The sequence below is a fragment of the Physeter macrocephalus genome, chromosome 7 (genome assembly GCF_002837175.3).
Source record: "Physeter macrocephalus isolate SW-GA chromosome 7, ASM283717v5, whole genome shotgun sequence".
In the NCBI taxonomy this organism is placed as follows: Eukaryota; Metazoa; Chordata; class Mammalia; order Artiodactyla; family Physeteridae; genus Physeter; species Physeter macrocephalus.
In genome coordinates, this window is record NC_041220.1 from 67564134 (window position 1) to 67579916 (window position 15783).

The following is a 15783-nucleotide window of genomic DNA, read 5'->3' on the forward strand; positions in this document are numbered from 1 at the left end:
TAACTTTCTGGCCCATCCCTGCCTTTTTATTTATTGCGAAGCTCTTCTTTACCTTGTGTCCAGAGTTTTTGTGTCCTGGACCATGGAAACAAACCCCCGACAAGTACATATCTTGTCCCAGACAACAGCAACATTAACTTAACGTTGGTTCTGATCAGGTGGCTTACTCCACTGTGTCTGCAAAAAAAACAAAAAAAATCTGCTGGAAATCACTTAAAATACACCCCCACGCAAACGCACACACTTCTGCCAGTTGAGTCTGTGAGTTCTAATGCTGACTCGTTTGTGACAGGCTATTTTATTAGCAGCCACCTCTTAGGTGCAGCTTTTGTAGTCAAGGTACAATTTTCAAATTCATTTCTATTTTAAGGCACGAGCACGCATTTTAAGTTAACTTTTCATTTCATTACTTGTCAATAGTCTTATTTCCATCATTTTTTAGCCCCATAGTAGGTGGATATTGGTGGCGTGAATTGCATTTGGTGAAGATCTTAGGAGTGTTCCCTTGTATTTAAGAATGGTAACATATGCTTCTGTTGAAAGGTGAAATGATGAAGCAACAGTCCTTGCTTCCTGAATCATTTGATTCTTGGAAGAGGTTACTTAGACCAATTGGAGGCGCTTGCTGGCAAGGGGCCTTCTTTACTTAGAAAGACACTATTATTAAATGCAATAAAATCAGATTCATCTGAGCCATTAAATGATTAAAACAGAGTCAAGAACCATCCCCTCCATACTACAGTGTAATCTGTAAGGATAGAAAGTTGCTAACGATGTGAGCGCTGGTTTGCGGGTGGATGGTGGGTATCAACTCGTTAACTGATGCTACAGCATGACATACTGTCAGTTTTGTAAGTTAAACACAAACATCCTATTGTGTGAAGAAACCACTGTGATTACTAAGTACAACAATTGGATTTATTTTTAAACTCTTTTTAATATTTTAATATCAACTTTACCCTATCACTCATATTTTAAAAGTAAATTCTGCATCAGATTGTAGACATTTTTTGGGCAATATTTAAAAAGAAAATTAGGCAGTATTTTTTTGTTTAAGTAGAGAAATGTGTAATCTATTTCTGCTATTCCCTTTTTAGTCTTCAGGTTGGAGGAAATGTAATGGTAATCATCTTAATGGGAGGGGCGAGGGAACTGGCTATTACACGCAGGTTGGCCTCTGTTCAGTTATCTAGGGAAAGTGGATAACAGACACCACTGGCCAAGTACACAGCTATCCTCCATTGATTTGGCATTTTACTTAAGGTGGTTCCTTTTCTCAAGTGTTGATAAAACTGGTAGGTTCTCAAGTCCTCTTGGCTGACCAACTAAGAGATACGAATAATAAAAACTACTCGCTTATCCCAAGATAGATTGCTGAAAAGCAGGGAAAACTGAGACATCTGAACCTATTTCTATTGGTGATAGGCTTTTTATTTTTCATACAGTCTTTAAAAAAAAAACACCTTACTTGACTTCAGATACAGACTCGGCCTTATTGCTGAAAAGTGTAGGCTAGATGGTCGACTTGAGATAGGCACAGCACATGTATAAAGGAGAGACCTGATCTGAATTAGTATGTGCTGAGCTGGGTCAGGTAAAATTAGGTCATCTTCCCAATAGGCTTGACCATACTTTTTCCCATCAACTGTACCTAAACGTCCTTCTTAGTTATTTTGGTTATTTTTCTGCCTGTCATTGTCCCAGCTTATGGGTAAAAGTTCTGGGTATCTGAAAAACTAAGTACATAATTTTCACTGTATTTAAATGATATTTCTATGCAAAACCTTTTGCTTTGCAGATGACTGTCATCTTTCCACCCTGGAGACTGACAGTGTTGGCAATGTGGCTCATTTTGAAGATCCTTGTACTTGAATCCTTAAGACCATGGTATTTAGTCCTTGAGACTGATACCATCTGGCTTTCAGATCAATCTCTAGCAAACAACTGGCACCCTCAGGGCTGGTGTAGAGGTTGAATGTGTTAATCTAAAAAGACTAATTGCGAGCCTATCTGCTCACCTCGCTTTCCAACCTTCCTATTCTGACAGGTAGCTGTTTACAAATGAGATCTTTTGGTTGTTAGTGGAACATCGTGGGAGGTACAGATGAAGTCTTCACATCTGCCTCACATCAGTTATTTGCATGCTGTGAGTTGAATGGCATTTCAGTCCACTATGGAAACTTCCTTTCAAAATCATGGCACCTAAATCAGAGGAGGCAGAGGCTATTATTACAAGGTTGGTCCCTGTCAAAAAAAAAAAAAACTTGGGTATGGCGGGGAGGGTGCAGAATAACATTCCACGAAGAACTCCACTTAACCATGCCTTCTCTGCACGGTGTGTTGAGAATGCTGAAGAGTTGTTGTAGTTCTAGCTCTCCTTGCCCTTTATTTATATCCATCCATCTTTCCCACCCCCCCCAAATACTTTTTTTTATTCTATATACTGCACCAGGCCTACATTAGGTACTGTGGATGTAGCCACGCACTATGAATTGCATGTCTCTCTGCATACCTCAAACACGGCAAATTCTGAGGGTAAACAGAAAAGGTAAGCCCTTTCTATGCTAAATTGTGAAAGAGACAGTATTCTGAAAAGCAAAACCCACCCCCACCCCCAATTGCTTTTCAGTGGTTTCTTTCTTAAGGTTGCCCTTCTTTCTGGAGGGTCCTCTTGCTAACAAAATAAGCTGTTTCTGAGAATGAGAAACCAGTTCACTGGGTCTATGCTTTTCTACACTGCCGTACTGTTGTGTAACACAATAAGGTCAACAGTTTTGGCATCTGATCTGCTATGAAGGTTGTACTTAAAGAGTCAAGAGATATGGAGAGGTTCAGCCTCCTGGAAACTTCAACACTAGTGTTTTGTGCTCTCTTCAGATTTCTCTAATCAAGAGATGGCACAGGGAGAGTTATGTCTGTGTGCTACACATGGGTCTTACATCATAAAAACCACTGCAGATGGTCCCTGACTTAAGATGGTTTGACTTACAATTTTTTGATTTTATGATGATGTGAAAGTGATATGCATTGAGTAGAAACCATATTTCTCAATTTGGATCTTTTCCTGGCCTAGCAATATGCAGTTTGGATGCTCATTTTGCTGGGCAGTGGCAGCGAGCTACAGCTCCCAGTCAGCCAATGCAATCACAAGGGTAAACAACTGATACACTTAGAACCATTGTTTTTCAATTCAGTGTTCAATAAATTCCATAGAATATTCAATACTTTATTATAGAACAGACTTTGTGTTAAATGATTTTGCCCAACTGTAGGTTACTGTAAGTGTTCTGAGCACATTTGAGGTAGACTAGGCTAAGCTATGATGTTCAGTAGGTTAGATGCATTAAATGCATTTTCGACTTAAGGATATTTTCAACTTAAGATGAGTTTATCGGGATGTAACCACACTGTAAATAAAGGAAGGTCTGTAAACTCATCAGTATGGTGAGGGAAAGCTTTCATTTTAACTCCTTAATGCAAGCTGTGCTACAAAGCCTGTACTTCATCTTTTCTGTCCTAATGATTGGTCAAATCCAGCTCAAAATGAAAGCAGCAAGCTTTTGGGAGTTGGCTATTTTCAAGTATTCGCAATCGTATTTCGAAGTTATCTTGCAGGACCAAACAATTGAACAAGTATTAGGATTTTTAATTTGTAAAACTTTTTTTTTTTTTTTTTTTGGTACGAGACATACTTAGCCACCATCTGTCCCAAACCACGGCAGATATTGCTAATTTCCCTCAGTCCCGCATGCACAGGCCTCCTATGGCTTAAGTGATGTGAACTTGTAACTGCAAATGATGCTGATGCATTGCTTAGCAACAAGAGGTGAGTGCTCAACGGCTCATTCCCACACTGTAAGCCCAGTTTCTCCCTGAAACTTAAAAAGATGTTCTATTTTTCTAAAAGCACCATCTAGGGCTTCCCCGGTGGCGCAGTGGTTGGGAGTCCGCCTGCCGATGCAGGGGACACGGGTTCGTGCCCCGGTCCGGGAGGATCCCACATGCCGCGGAGCGGCTGGGCCCGTGAGCCGTGGCCGCTGAGCCTGCGCGTCCGGAGCCTGCGCTCCGCAACGGGAGAGGCCACAACGGTGAGAAGCCCGCGTACCGAAAAAATAAAAGCACCATCTAGTGGCCAAAGCTCAAAACATAAATGAGCACGGGAGACATTCTCCTGTTAATACAATTTAAAGACTAGTTTCAACAATTTTGGAGGCTTTAGAAATAACAATTACATGTTAGACAAAACATTGTATCTCAAAGCTTTATCCTTTATATTTGATGTCAGAAATTGAACCTTGTTAAAAATTCTTGGCTATGTGGACAATAATCTTCAACCTGCTATGTCCCAGGATGGTTGTGAGGACACCTGGCACAGTATCTTCCCTTTCCAGTTGAAAATGTACAAACTACCTTAAGGATGAAGATAAGAAGGCTCCCCATTATGCTTGCTGAGCATCAGTGGCTTTAATCACATTGTGCTGTTTCGGGCAGTAATGCTCAAGGACAACTTACTTTCTTGTTTCAGGAACTCCAAAGGAGTGAATTAGAAATCCTGAAAATCCAGGTATGTAAAGAGAATAGAGAGATACATACGTGTTGGTTCTAACAACATAGGAGAAAAGGAATAATACTTCTTCGCAGGCAGACGCCAATGTCTTAACTCCCTCAACAGCAGGAATGTAGGCTCAGATTCTCATCAGCTTGGTCAAGTGAGGAGCTATGCTATAGCTTCTTTCAGAGCCAAAGGCATGGTGTCAGGAACATTTCTGACAAATCGGTTATATCAGTCTTTTTAACTGGCATTTGAGAGCACTCTCCTTTCCCAGCCCTCCCCTCCACACTAATGTAAGACATCATCTGCAGAAAATTCAGTTCTCCACAGATAACCAACTTCAACCCTGAAAGACAGGTTAATTATTCAGCTACTCCTAGTAAGAGCTTCAAGAGCTAGAGCATGCACTTTCACTTCTGTTGAATGGAGGATTAGAGAATAACTAATTTCTCCCATCATGTTTATTCCCTTGCCTTTGCAGAGCCTTTGTGGAATAACAGGTTTCCTTACCACCAGGAGGCACCAGGCAATTGTGATCCATAAAGCTCAAGTTTCCAAATCTTGGAAGAGAGTAATTGTGGTGTGATGCCAAGATTTAAGACAGGTATCTTGGGACAGGCTAATGAGATAGTTTGTGGTAAAACAGGATCTAATTTAACAGTAGGAACATTCGTAATGAAAAGTTCCACACTGTTCAAGAATGTTTTGCTTTTTTCTGTCTCAGTCCGTGAGTTCAGGCCCCAGAGAGCCAAAGTTCTCCAAGAGCTCATGGTAGCTCAGGTCTCTGGGACAGTGGCAGGGAGATGTAACTGAAAGGGTGCTCAGGAGGGGCTGGTCTCCAAAGTACTATCATTTAACTGATCTATGGGTTAAAATAAGCTTTGAGGCATGAGACCTAGCAGCAGCCCAACCATTCCAATTCAGTTTCCCATGAAAACAATACTTTTTTCCAAACGGATTTACCATTCATTTTTTATTAGAAAGCCTCAAGATCAAGAAATTAAAATATTATTTCTAACTTCTGTACAATCTGTAGCAGCTGGGCCACAAATGAAATATTCTGATTCTAGACTCAACTTTATCCCTAGCTTTCTACATAACAAAAATGTTCCTCATTTGTTAAGTAAGTGGAAGTGGACGGGGGGTTAAGTAGCATTTATTTTAATGATGAACATTTGTAGTTGTGGACTTCCTGGAGCTCCCACAATTCAGGAGAATTAAGAAACAGAACCAGATGAAGATTAGGATAAGTGGGATTTTTTTTTTATGTGTATCTGCAAAGCCAGCCTCATGCTGTCTTCACCCCAAAACCAGTTCATTCTTCTATATTCCTTCTCACTCCCTGTACTTACATGTAAGTTTCCCCCTTGATTGGACTATAGCAGGTAGCCAACCCTACCATAAAAGAATTTAAAAGTCAAATGTTGACCGGAAAATACTCTTGCTCTGCTAAACCAGAACAAAATCAGTGGCTTAAAAATGACGACAGGTTATCTAGATATGGGTCTGTGTCTGCCCTCACAGTTCCTTAAGCTAAGAATTTACTGTTTGGAAGGTCACAGTCCACCATGTCAAAACCCAAACTCAGTCACATGTAAATCCCCCCTTCATGTTTTATTTTCTGCAAGCATATTAGGATTTTCATCATCTTCGGTAGTTGAAATAGCAGTGCCTAACTAATCAAGAACTTGCACTTCTTCACAAGCAGGAAAAAAAGAGATAAAAAGGTTAAGGACAACTTTTATTGCTACCAGAGGCTTTTATCATCAGTACATGGTTCTGACTGCAGTACCTTCTTCAGGCTGCACAGGGAGCTCAGGCAGGACCCAGAAGTCATGAAGAGAAATACAGGTAGGCTGGGGAGGCAGGGGGATTAACTTTTATCAAGAAAATCCAAATAGCTTAACATAAAACTAGGGTACTGAATTCAGTTATTACATGTTACAGACCCAAATCATAGAGCTGCCCCAACATCTAGACAGTCTCTCCTACTGATTATAAATGAGTGAACTGAACAGTTTTTTTAAAATCTAATTTTAGTTTTTACATGTTTCTTTGGTGAGCACCTGGATATATTAACTTCATCACAAATTCTATTATACAAATGTCAAAAATGCTTCCAACAAATCTTAAGAGTGTCCTAATCACATGCCACTTTTAAGCTTCAATTTAAGATAAAAATGAAAATATTTTGTTTCCAAACTCTAGAAATTGAAAGGAGACAAACAAAAATCAACATGGTAATGGGAGTTCTTTTTCTGTTACCAACTGTGATTCATAGGCAATTTTGAAGTACCTTTTTCAGATTAAGTTGAATTTGAATCATGGATTAAACATGGCTGTCACTGAAATAATCTGTTCACTAAATTGCTAAAAATAAATTTTCAGGGTTTCCTCATCAGTGGAAGTCAGACTATAGGTCAACATGCATAAAATTCATTTAGTATTCAAAGAAGCAGCAAGCAGAAGCAAGAGGAAAATTAAATCAGGATTCTGGGACAAGGTGTACTAGCTAGGAATTTTGGAACTTAAAAAAAAAAAACACTGAACGTGAATTTCTGACACGGTAATCTACATTACATTTTAGCAGAGAAAAGGGTGGAACTGACAAACACTACAAAGAAATTTTTTACTTAAAAATTTTTTGATCTTGAATTTTACACTTTTTTTGGTCTTTAAGTGCTTAAATAATGTTGAATTATAATTAGCCATACAAGTCAACAGGTTTTTTTTTTCTGGCTCATTTCGAATCAGCCTGGTAAGGTATATACCTTTATACAGCCTATCCTGTTTTCCATGTTCCCATTCCCACAGTAGTCTACCTTAGTTTGCACTTGAAGGTAACACCTGGAGCTACATGACAGAAACAGGCTGCAAAGGTGGACAAGGGGAATTATGTCCCTCTTGCCTTGATAAATCAGTGCCACACACAGAACCCACATTTTCTGAAGCATTATCTTCATTATAGAGCCGTTTGATCCCATCATAGAAGTCGTCCACTTCCATTTCCTCTACTTTGCGTTTAGCAGAGGTATGCTTGCACCCACTGGCAGCTGGGAGATGATGGTAGAAGGCTGCTGTACCTCTGACTGGCACTTCTGGTTTGCTGTTGTCCTTGGAGAAATCTGGGCCTGGGGCAGAGGAGGGATGTAATCTGAACACTCCTTTGTCACAGGTCACCAGGGTGTGCTTGAGGGGACGGTAGACATAAACGGAATTTAGAGGCAGGGAAGACTGCAGAGTGGAAAGGTGATGTGCCACAAGCTCCCGACAGTGGATCAACTGGGAGCTGTCCATCTGAGCCGGGGGAAAGGAAACACAGAGGTTATAATTACTACAGGCTGCTCTGTCGTCCTTGCTGGCCACTTTCTCTCCCTGTGCCCTCTGCCCCCCAAGATTTCTCTCCCCACATCTTTTACCTCAAACTTGTCTACTCCTCCAGCCTACCTATCATTTTTAGAAATTGTGTCCAAATCTGTATTTGTATTATAAACTTCTTTGTAACTTGAATTCTTTATTTGCAATTGTATGCTGTACATCTTCATGAAAGCTGAAATTATTCTCTTTGGTTCACTGCTATATATTCCAACCTATGCTTTTGTTCAGGCTATCTCCCCTATCTAGAAGGCCTTTCACCCTACCCTCTTTGCCTCTCCCAACCTCCTTAGTGAAGACCAGGTACAGATAAACATAAAATCCATTAAGCATTTAAAGAAGTAGACAGAGGCAAGAAAAAATTTAAATAAGGGATGGGGAAAGGCTAAGAATTTTGAACAACTTAAGTATTACTTTGTTTGTTTTTAAAACAGTAAATGGGAACCTTTGACAAATTATATTTTTGTAGAAAACAGCAGAATTGACAACAATAAGAAAAAACGTTCTTGCTAATGTTTTTAATTTGGGAGTTTCACTAATTCCTTCTTATCCTTCAGGATAATTCAGGTATCAGTCCTTTTTGAAGCCACCCTTGACTCCCCTTAACTCCCCGACAAACCCAAATTTCAGGGTCATCTGTTTTTGTATCAACCTGTATCAACCTGTCATCATACTTACCACACTGCATTAGAATAATCTATTTAACCATTTATGCTTTTCTACTATAGACTACAAGATTCCAAGGGGTAGGCACTGTATCATGTTCATTTTTATTCCCTAAGTTTCTAGCACCAATGACTGTACCTGGAAGGCCCTCAAAATCTTACTTGTGATAGACAGTCTAATTAGTTGCTCTTTGCCTTACTTTCCCTGCAATTATAGCTCTAGTCAGAATTCCTCTAGCAACATATATTTCTCCCTATTCAAATTTCTTTAGCAGCACCCCAAGAGCCTGCCAGAAATAATCTAACCTCTTTAGCTTGGTATTAAGAAGGCTCTCCACAATCTGACCCACCCTTCTTTTCCAGCCTTATTTCCTCCTACCATATCCCAACTTGTGCTCTACATTCCTGCCAAACAGGCCTGCTCTCTACTCTACACAAATCTTGCCCTTTCTTACTTTACCCTTGCTCATCCTGTTTCTACATGATGAAACTGTATTACGTATTCCTTCCAGGTCTGGCTAACTGATGCCACCTCCAGGAAGCCTATCTTGACTATTTAACTATCAGGGATCACTTTCCAGTCTAATATATTCTATATATAATCAATTCTTATTCATACCTATAAAACCTGTAGCACACAGCATGACTTTGCAATACCACAGAGAAAATAAAGGAAAATAACATGCTCTGCAAGAACATATTTGGTGACAAAATTATTTTTATCTCTAAATATACTCATTACTTGTTACCCAGGAAAGTATCAGTGGAAAGGAAAACGAAAAGCAGGTGTTAGTCATCACGCAGTACAAAGGTAAAAATGTCTGAAGTTGTCAGAAACTATACCTGAAAATGACCATTTTTAAGTAGTTTTTGTTCACTAATTTTTTCCCCTAGTTTGAAAGGCACTAGATAACACCCTAACAAACAGGTAAGATATTATTAACTAGTATTAGAATTTCTTGTCCTCTCTTAAAAGAAAAAAATTATATAGTAACTTTCAAACTTACAACTGTAGGCTAGAGCTTATCATGTCCCAGGGATGTGAAACAAGCTAAGCCATGCTAAAAACAATGGAACAAAGCACACAGGATAGGGATGGGGCTTCAAAGTTCTTTAAGGCAACTGGTACTCTAGGCCAGGTACCACGCTTCTTCAAAAAGCCTACAAAAGAGAGGTAACAGGAAAAAAAGACAGGAATTGGGAAATGAAAAGAAGGCTACAGGGTAAAAATTATTTTAAGTACCTAGGTTTAATGAACTGTTCTTTAACGAATGATACTTAATGGCCTAAAAAGGAAAAATATCACAAATATTCTAATGCCTTGGTCACTGGGCATAGTATCACAGAAGAATCCTGAAAAAAGACATGTATTTCAAGTAAAAGGAAGACTATTTATGTCACTATAAACTTCCTCTGTGAAAATAGTAAGTAAATAGGGAGTTCTATTTATAGGTGAGGACTGGCAGAAAATGGGGCTAGAAAGACAATGAAGATTATGCAAACCAATACCATTTAATGAACTACTTCCACCCAAGTTATTAAGTCCTTTGTCTAAAATAATGCATCAAAATAAATTTCTTCTACTACAACCTAAATTTGTTCTAAGAAAAAAAATAATATGGCCCTCATTGAGATACAGTGAAGGAAACAAAATAAGCACATGTACTGGAATTACTACAACTTTAGACACCAGACAAGTCCTCTAATGAAATTGTTATAAAAAGATTTAAAATGAACTTGTTCTGATTGCAAAGTGTCAAGAGAACATTTAACTATCTCCCCAAATTCAAATATGGTAACCATTTTAAAGCATCCCCTGCAACGACAAACAGAACTATAACATAGCTCACCAAGGAGGTAGGGTAAATAGCATTGAAAGTTTACAGAGCAGACATCCAAATAGGTTACTGATGGGAAGAGGGGATCAGAACAGCATGTAACAGATGTAATTGGTTCAGATGGACCCAAAAGGTTCAATGGATGGCATAAAGCGCTGAAAATACCGTGCAGTGCCGTAAGTAGTCAGACTTTAAGCACCTTTAAGAACTAGAAGACCCTGGTGGGGAAGGTCTCCTTCCTTAACTCCATACTCTAATTTTAAACTACACCACAGCTGAAACATCTACTTGGACTAGTGCCTGACTGGGGACTAGGAAGACCACCACACTACTCTGGGTAGATTTAACATCCTGAGATAATCAAGGGTGGACCACATCAGTCAGAAAGAGGAGAACATTGAGTATAGCCACAGAAGCACAGCAATGAAAAAAGGGGTAAGAGGAAAGAGAGGGTTGGCTATTCCAGAATGATGATCAACAACAGGTAGCAAAAGAGATAAGAGGGGTGGTGATGGGGGTGGTGGAGTGGGGAGTGAGAGGACTAGGAGGGACAAGAGGAAGCTTGCCTTTCAAACCAGGGAACACTCACTGTACTTCGTCTGAAGTCCAGAGGGAACATAAGCAGAGTTGGCGATAGTGGGCTCCCTCACAACATGAGATGTCTATGATGGACCATTAAGCAGTCCTCTCAAACCAGGACCCTGGGAAACATGTCAGAAGTAATTCCAGCATGATCTTACCATCTGATGCAAGAATTTCCTAAACTACAACCAGAAATCCAGGAGCAACATCTGATATTACTATGGCCTTGTCACGGGTCTAATTACAAAGATATTAGACTTGGTGTTTCTACATGAACACAGGTAAACTTAGCAAAGACAACTGAGTCTTAAAGAATAAGGAGCCACTCAGATTTGGGCCACGAGGGTTTCAGAGAACTGCTAAAACCAAGTCTCAAAATCTCTGAAGTGGGCTTCCCTGGTGGCGCAGTGGTTGCGCGTCCGCCTGCCGATGCAGGGGAACCGGGTTCGCGCCCCGGTCTGGGAGGATCCCACATGCCGCGGAGCGGCTGGGCCCGTGAGCCATGGCCGCTGAGCCTGCGCGTCCAGAGCCTGTGCTCCGCGACGGGAGAGGCCACAACAGAGGGAGGCCCGCATACCACAAAAACAAACAAACCAACAAACAAACAAAATCTCTGATGTTCTGTGACCTTACTTGTTTTAAACTGTCTTCCTCATTATAACTTGACTACTACATGAAGCAAAGACTTTTTAGAATCACTGTATCCCCAATGCCCTGATCATAGATTTCTCAATAAATGTCTGTGGAATATAACTATATACATATACAAAAGAAAGGAACAGTGGTTTTCAAACTATGTCCAAATAGCTTATGAAAAGGAAGAGGCCATGTTGAATAGGACTGCATCTGATAGGCCTGTGCCCCAAACACACATTACAAAGTAATACTTTACTACTTAGGATTTTGGGATTGTGTGTGTACAAGATTTTGTTGGGGGTGAGGGAAGGGTTCCAGTTCTAAAGGAAACTTAAAACCACTGGACTAGAATCTTCAAGGTTTCTGTGGTACGGAAAAAGCCCTGGGGTTTTTTTTAGTTTTCTTTGCTACTAAGTTCTGTGTGTCTCTGAGAAAGTCCCAAGTTCCCTGGACTGCAGCTATAAAATAAAGGAGTTGAATGATATGATTTCTAAGAAGGTTCCTTCAAATTCCAAGCTTATAATAATAATACTTGGGGAAAACGGTTTCAGTGAACACTTTCTTCTAGCACCAGAAGACTTACAAAAGAGAATAAGCAGATTCTCTAGTGTTCTTCAGTAGAGAACAAGCCCTCAAAGCTACAGAATATACATGCTATTTACATTCTTACTATTTATGCTTCGAAGCCTGTCCTTTCTCTGTGACAGTAACTCTTCATATAGCAAATTTTCTCTGTACTAGATTGGAAACAGGCACATAGACCAGTTAATGGAGGCATTTAGAAATATGTCCTTTGTTCCAATAAAAAGATGAAAAATGTAGGAGGTAGGAGGTTCTCTTAATGTCCCTTCCTCTCCTTCCACAGTCTAATGTAAAAGATTAATATTCAACTTCATTTTCCAACACTCTAGGTAGGCAAAGTAAATGTTCTGTGCTACATTATTCACTTATGTGGTAGTTTATGTTAGTTTCTAAAAAATTCTCACTAAACAGTAACCATCTCCTTGGGTTTATTTTCATTATAGCATTTATTTCAATGCAAAGAAGCACTTCTCAATTATTTTAATCTAACACATGCAATTAAAAGAACATAAAGGAGAAATAGCCTTTGTTACACTAACATCATGTTTCCCAGGGATACAGAACAAGCTGAGCCATGCTAAGAACAGTGGAACAAGACACATATAAGAGGAATGGAGCTCTAGTTGATATATTGCTCTGACCATCATTATCATTCTTTTTATGAAAAGACTCAGCCCTTCTCTGCTCACAAACTAGGGCATGATAGTCTCAGCTGAGAGGTTGCCCTGAAGTATACCTTACATGTCTGGGTCTGCTAACTTCTATAGCTCATATCTATAAAATCATCATTTATAACTATCTTACAAAACACCAAATTCAAGTATTCTCTCTTTTCTTTTATAGAATCATAAGTTTTATTAGCTCAAAAACTGCAGCTCTTTGCTAAAGTTAGTTCTTTTTATATTACAAAATGTTTTTAAGCTCAGAATTTAACAGACTCTGCTCTAAATAACACTCAAAGAAACAAACCAGAATAACTACTGCCAAATGAGAATAAATAGGGACATATATATTTAAAGGGAAAGTAGGTTCATAAGTCTTTTATGGACTCAGTTGGCCGAGGAGTATGGTTTGCAGCAGATCTAAACTTGTAGGTTCTATTTGGTGACATGACTAGAAGCAATAAGGATTCTCTCCAAGTTGCTGCTAACACACAGCACCATTACTAATTTTTCATTTGAATGAGAATTTTCTCCACTCAACTTACTTTTTATACAGACAAGTTGATAAAAGTTTAACTGACCGCTAACATTTTGTATCAATTTGCAGATACAAGTTATTAACCAATCTTAAGCAAGAGTGAGAACTACCAGGACTTTAGAAAGTCCTGGAACTTCAGGAATATAGTTTCTATTTGCCAAATACTTCCCTCTCTAGCCAACAATAAATTATCTGCTTGTCTAAAAAAGTAACTTCTTGCAATTTATGTTTTTGACTTTTATAAAATGAGTAAGTCAGAAGTACTATAAATGAAACCTACAAATATAGCTAGGAATGTTCTTCATACAAAACTAATGGAGAATATATTATCAAGAATCTTACTAACTTTTAAAGTAATCTAGAAGGGATGAAAAGAATCAAGAAAATACTATCTAAGCTTTAAAAGAGGAAAAAAAGACATCTAACATAAATTTAAAGTGTGTAAAACTATTCTCTACTCTTAAAAATGAGTTGCCATTACAAGATTAAAATGTCTCTTAGTTTTATAACTATCTGCTAACCCTATGTATCCCAATAGGAGAAAAAAATTTAAAATGAACACTATTTAATTAGACTGACACCTACCTGTGCTTTCTGAAGCAGTTCAATTGTAAGAGGAAGCCAATCAGGAATGAGTTTCTCCATTTCCAAACTAACCATGGCCAGGGCAAGCATGGATCCTTTGAATTGCAGAAGTTGGCTGCAGGCCATACAGTGAAGTAATTGCTTGGTAAGGACTGCCAAATGTTGAGATGGGCTCAGTTTGGGCAAACTAAAAAGTAACTGAGGCCTAGTTGACACTGCAATGGCATGGAACTAAAAAAATAAAAAAAAAATCACAAGAACATCATTCTAGTTTTACTCAAATATCTAGATAAGCTATATACAAAAACTGATGTAACCTCAGGTATTACTCAATTTCTAAGTTTGCAATTTTAGCTTCAATGATTTGACATATACCCCAATTTCTCATTTTTCCTTGGCTAAATGCAATAATTTTCCTTTTCCTAAAAATCAGAACAACAACAACAAAAAATGAGCAGGCAATCTACTTTTTAAGTTGCTGAAATAGGACTACACATTCAAATAAGAAACTAAAAGATTTCAGGTATATTTACAATGTGAAGAAAATCCAATGGTGTGGCTGTGTGAAGATCCCAATTCAACTTATCCAGAATAATTCTCTCCATCCTCAGAATTTCAGACGAAGAACATCCACAGAAACTATCTCTTGCCAACACCTTCAGTACTGGTATTCTCTATCCAAAGCAAAGGGGGATGGGGCAGGAGGACAGGACAGAAAAAAAATAAACTCATTTTTCAGTTTTTGAAACTGAAAAAAAACTGCTGGTAAACAGAAAACAATAAAAGGATAATTTCAAAAAAGAGACATGACTAATCTTTAAAGGAAAATATTTACCTCGTCTTCCTCAACAGTCTTGGCAGCTAGGAAAAAACAGCTGATTGCAATACAACTCAGGTATTTTGGGTGGGCCTAAAATGGGGAAGAGAGAAAAAGCAACTTCAGTGATTCTTCAAAAAGTTAAAGCGTTAAAAGTATGCACACAATTCTATAGAATTCAATTAATCTGATTCCTACCCATTGCTTTTTTTTAATTAATTAATTTATTTATGGCTGTGTTGGGTCTTCGTTTCTGTGCGAGGGCTTTCTCTAGTTGTGGCAAGCGGGGGCCCCTCTTCATCGCGGTGTGCGGGCCTCTCACTATCGCGGCCTCTCTCGTTGCAGAGCACAGGCTCCAGACATGCAGGCTCAGTAGTTGTGGCTCACGGGCCCAGTTGCTCTGCGGCATGTGGGATCTTCCCAGACCAGGGCTCGAACCCGTGTCCCCTGCATTGGCAGGCAGATTCTCAACCACTGCACCACCAGGGAAGCCCCCCTACCCATTGCTTTCTAAGATCAGAGCTAAATTTTAACTTCATAACCTCAGCCTTATTATACTCTACGGAACTACTAAGACCATTCCATTGTTGGAAGTTCAACCAATGCTAGTTAGCCAAAGTTAATTTCTATCCAGCAGAGATGAGCTTGATTTTAGAATACACTTTTTTATTTAATAAAATTCCCCAAATTAAAAATATATTTGTGGTTGTGGGGGCTTCCCTGGTGGCGCAGTGGCTGGGAGTCCGCCTGCCGATGCAGGCGGCTGGGCCGCTGAGCCTGCGCGTCCGGAGCCTGTGCTCCGCAGCGGAAGAGGCCACAGCAGTGAGAGGCCCGCGTACCGCAAAAAAAAAAAAAAAAAGAAAAGAAAAAAAAAAAAAAAATATATATATATATATTTGTGTATTTTTAAAGCTAGTTTTATTCTCTTTGCCTGTTATATCAGTTAGATTA

General features: G+C 39.1%; 1 protein-coding gene across 3 annotated transcripts in view; it reads right to left on the reverse strand.

Moving 5' to 3' along the window:
- Window positions 1–6276: 6276 nt before the first annotated feature.
- Window positions 6277–15783, reverse strand: part of CCNI (cyclin I) — a 32933-nt gene continuing 23426 nt past the window's right edge. For 2 of the 3 annotated variants that reach the window (XM_007125047.4, XM_024115353.3), the window contains 4 exons: window positions 14851–14925; window positions 14549–14689; window positions 14016–14246; window positions 6277–7849 (listed from right to left, as the gene is read on the reverse strand). In XM_007125047.4, coding sequence (XP_007125109.1) covers window positions 7406–7849; window positions 14016–14246; window positions 14549–14689; window positions 14851–14925 — 891 coding nt within the window. In that variant the 3' untranslated portion in view covers window positions 6277–7405. The remainder of the gene's footprint in view (window positions 7850–14015; window positions 14247–14548; window positions 14690–14850; window positions 14926–15783) is intronic. The other variant, XM_055086041.1, reaches the window with a different exon arrangement.